At 36.5% G+C, this 8,132-nt stretch overlaps 2 protein-coding genes across 3 annotated transcripts; both read left to right on the top strand.

Annotated features, from left to right (window-relative positions):
• Positions 1–402: 402 nt before the first annotated feature.
• LOC107947398 (pyruvate kinase isozyme A, chloroplastic) lies at positions 403–3,706 on the top strand. 2 transcript variants are annotated; one of them, XM_016882064.2, is made up of 7 exons: positions 403–1,458; positions 1,598–1,685; positions 1,786–1,976; positions 2,203–2,321; positions 2,498–2,741; positions 2,861–3,095; positions 3,240–3,706. In XM_016882064.2, the coding sequence occupies exons 1-7, from the start codon at positions 934–936 to the stop codon at positions 3,569–3,571; spliced, it is 1,734 nt and encodes a 577-aa protein (XP_016737553.2). In that variant the 5' UTR covers positions 403–933; the 3' UTR covers positions 3,572–3,706. The 2 variants fall into 2 exon arrangements, with proteins under 2 accessions (XP_016737553.2, XP_016737554.2); XM_016882065.2 differs by having other exon boundaries at positions 591–1,458; positions 2,203–2,312.
• Positions 3,707–3,926: 220 nt separating this feature from the next.
• On the top strand, positions 3,927–6,462 carry LOC107947399 (uncharacterized). The gene is made up of 4 exons (XM_041082468.1): positions 3,927–4,529; positions 4,766–4,995; positions 5,597–5,704; positions 6,114–6,462. The coding sequence occupies exons 1-4, from the start codon at positions 4,343–4,345 to the stop codon at positions 6,234–6,236; spliced, it is 648 nt and encodes a 215-aa protein (XP_040938402.1). The 5' UTR covers positions 3,927–4,342; the 3' UTR covers positions 6,237–6,462.
• The last annotated feature ends 1,670 nt before the right edge of the window (positions 6,463–8,132 follow it).

Below are 8,132 nucleotides of genomic sequence, written 5' to 3' on the forward strand. Positions count from 1 at the left end.
TAATAAATAAATACAAACATAATGATTTTTTTATAAAATTTAAATTATTTATTAAAAAATATTATCTAACATATTTTATTATGAAAAATATTTTTAATGATTTATTTTAAATATAAATAAGATTTAACTTAATGTTGTTAATGATTATTTTTCATTCTATCTCATTGTTACAATTATATTTAAATCTAAATATATTTCTATTCTTGCTGCTATAATACTTAAACTTACTCTCACGATAACTAATCTTACCGTCTCTGTTATTTTGAATCTCACTCCCATCCAACTAGACTTAATACAGCGAAATTGGGTAGATGGATTCGTACCAGTTGCTGCCTCCCATTGTCAGTTTGTTAATGATGCAGATTTAAAAGTGAGCCACTCATCACCAAAGGCCGATCCCGTTCAGCTTGTTTGCTGTACCCAACCCAACCACTCCACTTGACGACAACTTTCTCTGTTGTTTCTGTGCAGGAAAGTGGCTTGTGTCGTGTCGCATGTACCCTGTCACCTGGTAGTTGACCGTTGAGATTTTCCGCTCCTGTTAAATGCCAGGCGCTCCCCCTCTCTCTCTACCATTCTTTTTTTCAAATAATTTAATGCGTCAAAACAGGCTACGAGGAACACGAGGCAATCGCACTGTTTTTACTTTTGTCCCTATCTTATTTCTTTCATTAAAAATAAATAAATAAATAACTACTCCGATCTCCATTTGAGTTGAGACATTCTAATCTCCCTTCGTAAACGCCGCTCATTAGCTAAAACAAGTAAACAGATTTCATCTGAGATTTCTATGAAATAATTCGAAGATGACTTCGTTCCGCTGTATCCAATTAACCACTTTCCCCATGCTATACACTAATTGATCAAAGCTTTAGTTTTACATATAGATCCACTGTGTGATATATTTGAGCCTGCTTTTGGCCATTTCAAGCCATGGCGGTAGCCACCAGCGATTCAATTCTTGCTCGTAGTCTTATAACTGATAGAAGATCCACAAATTTTGGTCTAAAAAATGAAGTTTGTAGGGGCAAGGTCGTACCTTGCAGGGCTGGAGGTAAAGTCAAGGGCAAGGGAAAGGGTAGGGTGGAAGTCAAAGCAGTAGTGCAAATTGGTGGTTTAGAGGAAGTAAAGAAAGCAAAAGATGAAATGGGTTTGGATGTAGTATCGGAGGAGGAGTTGCGAGAAAAGGGTTTCTTGGGGATGAGGAAGACAAAGCTTGTTTGCACCATAGGGCCGGCTTGTTGTTCACTGCAGGATTTGGAGAAGTTGGCATTGGGAGGAATGAATGTGGCTAGGTTTAATATGTGTCATAACACCCGGGATTGGCACCGTGATGTGATTAAGAAGATCAACCAGTTGAATGAAGAAAAGGGGTTCTGTGTTTCCGTTATGATCGATACTGAAGGTAGTCAGATCCATGTGCTTGATCATGGTGCTCCTTCTTCTGTGAAAGCAGAGGTATGTATTCCTTTCTTCCCCCCTTCTTTTATTTTCTACGACCTTAGAATCTGTTATAGTTTGCTCTAATTGTGGGAAATACCCTTTTATGAGAAGAGTGAAACAATTTTGATGGCTTGATTCCATGTTGGGATACCAGGAAGGTTCCACCTGGTTATTTACTGCTCAAAAGCTTGAGGGCTCCCCTCCATTTGCAATTCAGGCTAACCATGAAGGTTTTTCAGAAGGTACTATCCTTTGGTGTTAATAATCATTTCAACTAAATACTAATGGTGATATATTTATTTCAGATTAGTTCTCTATCAATGTATTGTGTATGGATGGCAGGTATTGAAGTGGGTGATGAACTTGTGATTGATGGTGGAATGGCTAGCTTTCAAGTAATTGAGAAAGTTGGGAATGATTTGCGTTGTAAGTGTACGGACTCCGGTCTGTTTCTTCCTCGAGCCAAATTTAGCTTTTGGAGGAATGGAAAGCTTGTAGCAAGAAATTCTGAGCTTCCTACACTATCCAAGAAGGTTCAATTCATTATGATTGCTTTCCTGCTTTGATTTTGGAATGTCTCTTAGATATTGAATTTAGTTTAGCCAAATTGAGTTCATGGAAGTCAGACTGCTTCTCATATTGGTCTTAACCTGCTAAAAGCTATAGTAGCATATAATTTTTAGTCCTGCCATGCTTTGGGAAGCAATATAATTCCTTTTAGTGCTCATAAACATAAATGATATTTCATCAAATCTACAGGATTGGGCTGACATTGAGTTTGGAGTTTCTGAAGGTGTCGACTTCATTGCCCTCTCTTTCGTCAATGATGCTGATCCTGTTAGGCAGTTGAAGAACTATCTATACATGAGGTCATCCAGGTCAACATTTTCAAATATCATCTTGTCTATATATTTACAATGTGTCTGCATTTTTTTTTCACTTGTGTTAGTATCGAATAAGAAAAGTTGTAAAATTTATTTTTCAGACTAAAAGTAAAAAGGGTTTCTTCTATATGCTTCTCAAAGTTTATGAAAGTGAACTTTTCTGGGTGCAGATCCACAAGGGTATTGGCAAAGGTTGAGAGCTTGGAATCACTACAGAAATTGAAAGAGATTGTGGAGGCTTCCGATGGAATCATGGTGGCTCGTGGTGATCTTGGAGTTGAAATCCCTTATGAACAGATTCCGACAGTTCAAGAGGAAATAACTCGTGTTTGCCGAGAAATGAACAAGCCTGTTATTGTAGCTTCTCAACTTCTTGAATCGATGGTTGAATACCCTACTCCAACACGGGCCGAGGTAATATCATACTCCAGTTGATGTTACTGTTGGTATTTGCTTATAAAAGAAACATCATAGGTAACTGGTATTTTGGAGAAATTTCTTTGTAAATATATTCTTCTGCGGTGCCCATTTAGGTTGCAGATGTTTCTGAAGTAGTTAGGCAATATGCAGATGCCTTAATGTTATCTGGTGAGTCGGCTATCGGACCATATGGGCAGAAGGCACTTTCTATCTTGCAGATGGCTAGTAGTCGAATGGAACTATGGAGTCGGGAGGAAAACCGACAAAGTATTCTTCATCAGCGCCGGCTTGGTGTGTCATTGCCTGATCGCATTGCTGAGCAGATCTGCAATTGTGCTGTTGAAATGGGTATTTAATTTTATCTTCATTAGCCTTACTCGAACCATTTTATGCTGTTATGAAGTTAGACTCGTTTGCATATATGGTTCTTCATTAGACTTGTTTGAATTTAGGAAAGCTCTGATTCTAATCGTGCACAATCATTTTGTGCAGCTAATAATCTTGGAGTCGATGCCATCTTTGTGTACACGAAGCATGGACAAATGGCATCACTCCTCTCTCGTAACCGTCCATACCCTCCCATATTTGCATTCACAAGCGACAACGGCACCCGTATGGCTCTGAATCTTCAATGGGGAGTAATTCCCCTCCTTGTTGAACTGTCAGATGACGACATGGAAGCGAACATTTCAGCGACCATTGAGCTTATAAGAAGAAAAGGTATGTTGAAACCTGGAGATGTGGTTATGGTGGTCTCAGATTTAACGCCAACCCATATAAATTCCACCGCATTTCAATCCATCCAAGTGAAGACGGTTGTTTGAGGAAACTACATTGCTACTGTAGCTACATGTTGATCCTTTTGGCTTATGTTCATAAGTTTGTTTGCTTTCACATACGTTTTCCAGTTGCTATTCATTGTTATGATTCAATTTAAAATGTTTGGACTTTGATTTAAATCTGTGGATTTTGGATGCCTTAACTGAAATTGAAAATTTCCTACTCTCTTCTACTCACAGAATTAATTGTGATTTTATTAAAAAATCAATCTTCAATCAAGATCCGTCTCAAATTTCGATATTGATTACTTTTTGTCCTTTTCCTTTAAAAAAAAAGGAATTAAATTTAATCTGATATTTTATGTTTTTTTGATAGAATGGAGCAATGTGAAGGTGGGTGGGTGTGTGTGTGTGTGTGTGTGTGTGTGTGGGTGTGTGTGTGGGTCATAGCATAGGAGATAGGTGTTTACGATCATTTACAAACCACAATCCATAGCCACAAAGTCCAACTCTTTCTCCCGCGCATTTTAGTAACCCAAAGCCCTCCCGCTCTAATTTGCGCTCCATTGGTTTCGCTACCAAACAACCAGCTGCTTCTCCTTACTTCCTACGTACCTCCTTTCTCTCCACCGCCACACCTTAATTTCCATCAACCTCTTTGTAAAAAAGAAACTCCTTTCCCATTCTTTTGCTAGAAAAGCTGTTCAACTTCCTTTTATTTCTATTTTCTTTAGTTTAAAATTTTTAATATTTCCAATTTTTTTACAAAAAAAAATTATTTAAAGGTTTAATGCTGAGAAATAAAGGCAAATTGAAATGGTTTCTCTACAGATTCTGAACCCTGTCTTCTCTTCCATTTCGATTTCCCAATCAAGTTGTCCTGGAAAATCTGATTTCAGGAAGAAAATTCTCAACTTTAATAGCTGTAGAAGCTTCAGGTCCTTGCATAGGCAAAGATCTAGAATCTATTGTGCTACTCAAGAAGGTGACAACAAAAGCAATGGTATGTTCCTCAATTTCTAAACCTTTACTCTCTCTTTTTTTTTTTATTTAGAGAAAATTGAAACTAAGCCGAGTTAAGCCCTTCACAAAGAAATTGAAAGCTTTGAGGAAACTAACGAAGAATACATTCAAAAAAAGATGAACATAAATAATTCACGGGGGTTTGAAATTTGTTTGAAGTGGGTGCTTCAATATCTTTACGTGCTCATAAGTTGGGGTGTGGTGTTTTTGTAATAGGGGAAGAGCCTCCTGAGTCGCTGTTTATGAAGGAGTTGAAAAGGAGGGGGATGACGCCCACTTCACTGCTGGAGGATGCCAAAAGATCCAATTATGAATTGAACGAGGATATGAAAATAGGGAAAGAAATGGGGAGTTCCACTACAAGGAATGCTGTCTCAACTGAATACGAGAAAAGCTTATCTAATCAAAGGGAGCGATCCATGGAATTGAACAGTGAAGGCCTTGAGGTTCGCTGAATTTTTATTAATGATTTTGCGTTGTCTGCACTGATAACCCTCTTGCATTTTCATTGCCTTACAGGATCTTCATGAGTATCTTTTTTAAAGATTTTCTTTCTTGCACACTAATATGGTTCATCTTGCTAATGTGATTTGACTACATAAATTGTAAATTTACCACAATTATATACATTCTGAATTGGAATGGTAGCTAGATTTTCAGAGTTTTGAGGAAAAACGAGAACCTGACTTCACTACATTTTCAGTGTTTTTATTTGGTCAAAAGAAGCCGTGGTCAAGGATAACAAAAGGGATTGTGGGTGCTGAGGGTTGAAGTTAGATATGCTAGATGCTAGCTTTTACGGGTGACTTCATGAACTAACTAACCTAAGCCTCGGGTTCTTCACAGTTCCGGTGTTGTAATTGCTTATTAAACATTTAGAAAAAGTGACCAATTTTCTCTTATGTTCCTTTGGGGATTGTTGTAGAACCAAAAACAACTTTATTTACTCATGTGCTGTTTAGTTGAGCAATTTTGCTGTTGACCCAGTTTTATTTTAATTTCTTTATATAAACTGTCAAAACATGAACTTCTGTTTTCTTTGTTCAGGGGCTAGTTCCGCGGGCTAAACTGTTGCTAACACTTGGAGGAACTTTCTTCCTTGCCTTTTGGCCTTTGATCCTTTTAACTATCGCATTCTTTTCCGCCCTCTACCTTGTAAGCTCCCTTTCTTTCACTCTTGGATTTTGCTATCATTAAAGAATATAGCAGTGGTTCCAGTGGGCTTAGAGGAAAAAACCATTCTTAAATCTCTCATATTGTATTTTCCATTGTTTTAATCTAAGGTTGGAAATTTTTGTATACACTATCTCCATGTTTATTTGACCAGCTTATATTATTGCATTGATTAGTATCATGGACTCTTCTCATTACCCTCAAGAATCACCTTGTTCTTCATTGTCTCTTCCTTTAAAAGTTTGGTTATACTTTTGGTTTGTCGTATCTCTCTTATATGCTAAAGCCTTGCTACTTCTTTTGCGGATTTGCATTTGAAGTGTTGCCGATGCTCTTCGTCTGGATTTTGCTTGTTATGAAGGCTATATACTGATACTTTTGCCTTGTGCAGTATTTTGGACCATCATTCATTCATTACGGAAATAAGACATCAATTTCCCTGCCGCAATACATCGACCCTTACGAACTTCTGGAAGATGAAAGGATTTCTGAAACAGCCCCTCGTTTAAATTGAAGAACAACAACATACAGGAAAGTTCCTCGGACTTAAAAGATTACAGGTTTATGTAGCATATTTCTTTCACCTCCTGTAATTTTGTTGTCTTTGTAAAATCCTCGTATATTGGTAGGATCTTTTCACTCCAATTGAAAGCTCCGTGTCTTTCATACTGTTCCATTATCCAATTTGTTTGCCAAATTAGCTTCAAATATAAATGGTTATATTTTATGTTTCTTATTAATTAGCATGCTATTGTGGGAAATTTAGAGGGAATGATGTTGAATTTGAAAAAGGGAGGGGCCGGTCAACTGATATGAGCAAAACAAGTTTATTTTTATTTGATCTTTAGGTTCCATATTAAATTTAGAGGGATGGATGTTGAATTTGAAAAAGGGAGGGGCTAGGGGTCTAACCCTAGCAACGGGAATGGGAATGTATCCAACATTAAGCCACTCATTGCTAGGGTCAGACCACCTGCTTTTCAACATGAATATTCCTCTGGCTCCAAGTGTAAACATTCTTTTTGAGGGATCATTGGGATCTACTTGAGCATTACAATCTCGTACCGTGTCAAAAGGAATAATAGAATAAGTCTCCAACGAATTTTATAATGACAATCCATTGGTAACTACCTGACACGTCACCACTAGACAAAGAAACTTTTTCTATAAATATCTTCCATGACAATAAGAAAAGGATTTGCTTCCCATTAGTAACCCCAAGTACTCACTCCTTGCACTCGGTCTCCTTTACCTTCACAATAACCTTTTTCCTCTTCTTTTTTCTTTGGCTCTCTGCCTATTTAGGTAAATCGATTTCTTTTGCATCACCATCTTTTCCTCTGAGTCTCTTCTTTTGTCGATACTTCTCATCAATAACTATTATTTTTTTATTTGCATTTTTATGAAAAAGAAAAAAAAACAATGGAATAATGAAGAAATAGAAGAAAAGTGAAGTATGAAAAAGACAAATTTTGCGGAAAAGTACTTTGGAGGCCTTTGTACTAAAAGTTAGATTGCATTTTGCTCTTCTCAAAAATGGGCAAAGTAGTCCCTACACATTAGATCAAAGAACAAATTGGTATTTCTATTAAAAAATTTACCTATTTTTACTGTTAAAAATTAATCCATGTATATCAACATGAGGTATAAGCGGCATGCCACATGTTACTACTTGATTATTCTGTCAATTACATTAGTTTTTAACAATACAAATATATATAATTTTTAACAAAAAGATTAATTTGTTCTTTAATTAAACATATAAAAACTAATTTATCTATTTTTTAAATAAAAGGATCAAAATAGAATCTAACTTTTAAAACATGAACTTCATGTTACTTTGTTTTAAAAGTCAATGGAATAATTAACAAAAAAATTTTGATTAAAATAATTATGATAATTGGTGACTCAATTAAAAATTTAGCCATTTGTAGACATCTTTGATTTTGATACGAATGGGGAATCTTCTATGATATTGATGAGTATACCATAACCCACATGCCCTTCAATCTTTAACTTCTTTTCCTTTTTTGCCCTTGAATGTTGACGTGACGATGTCTATAAATTGACCCACACCCCACACAGTTTAAACCATCCTTCTCTTTGCCAAAAAAAAAAACCTCCGGAAGAAACAAAACTGAAAAAAGAGGGGGGTGAAATGAGTAGCAAGGTCAGCGCCTTTTGCATTATCATCTTTCTTCTCTTCTTCACATTATACTCTGCGGCTGCCGCATCTCAAGATCTGGTATATATGTTATCATTAGCAAGCGTGAAGATATTAATGGATGGAGGTCTTGGTTTTTTTTATTTTTCTAATGATTTGTGTTTTGAACATTTCAGGGTAATGAAAAGGAGAGGGATGAAATGGATGGTAGCTGCCAAGGGAATACAGAAGAAGAAGATTGCTTGA

This window comes from Gossypium hirsutum, chromosome A12 (assembly GCF_007990345.1).
Source record: "Gossypium hirsutum isolate 1008001.06 chromosome A12, Gossypium_hirsutum_v2.1, whole genome shotgun sequence".
Lineage (NCBI taxonomy): Eukaryota > Viridiplantae > Streptophyta > Magnoliopsida > Malvales > Malvaceae > Gossypium > Gossypium hirsutum.

Bases quoted from the DNA above. Each gene is read 5' to 3' on its own strand.
- LOC107947399 (XM_041082468.1), top strand. From the start codon at position 4,343: ATGGTTTCTCTACAGATTCTGAACCCTGTCTTCTCTTCCATTTCGATT. The intron at 4,996-5,596 runs GTTCGCTGAATT...TTCTTTGTTCAG, and splicing joins TGAACAGTGAAGGCCTTGAG to GGGCTAGTTCCGCGGGCTAA. The intron at 5,705-6,113 runs GTAAGCTCCCTT...TGCCTTGTGCAG, and splicing joins TCTTTTCCGCCCTCTACCTT to TATTTTGGACCATCATTCAT.
- LOC107947398 (XM_016882064.2), top strand. From the start codon at position 934: ATGGCGGTAGCCACCAGCGATTCAATTCTTGCTCGTAGTCTTATAACT. The intron at 1,459-1,597 runs GTATGTATTCCT...TTGGGATACCAG, and splicing joins CTTCTTCTGTGAAAGCAGAG to GAAGGTTCCACCTGGTTATT. The intron at 2,742-2,860 runs GTAATATCATAC...GTGCCCATTTAG, and splicing joins CTACTCCAACACGGGCCGAG to GTTGCAGATGTTTCTGAAGT.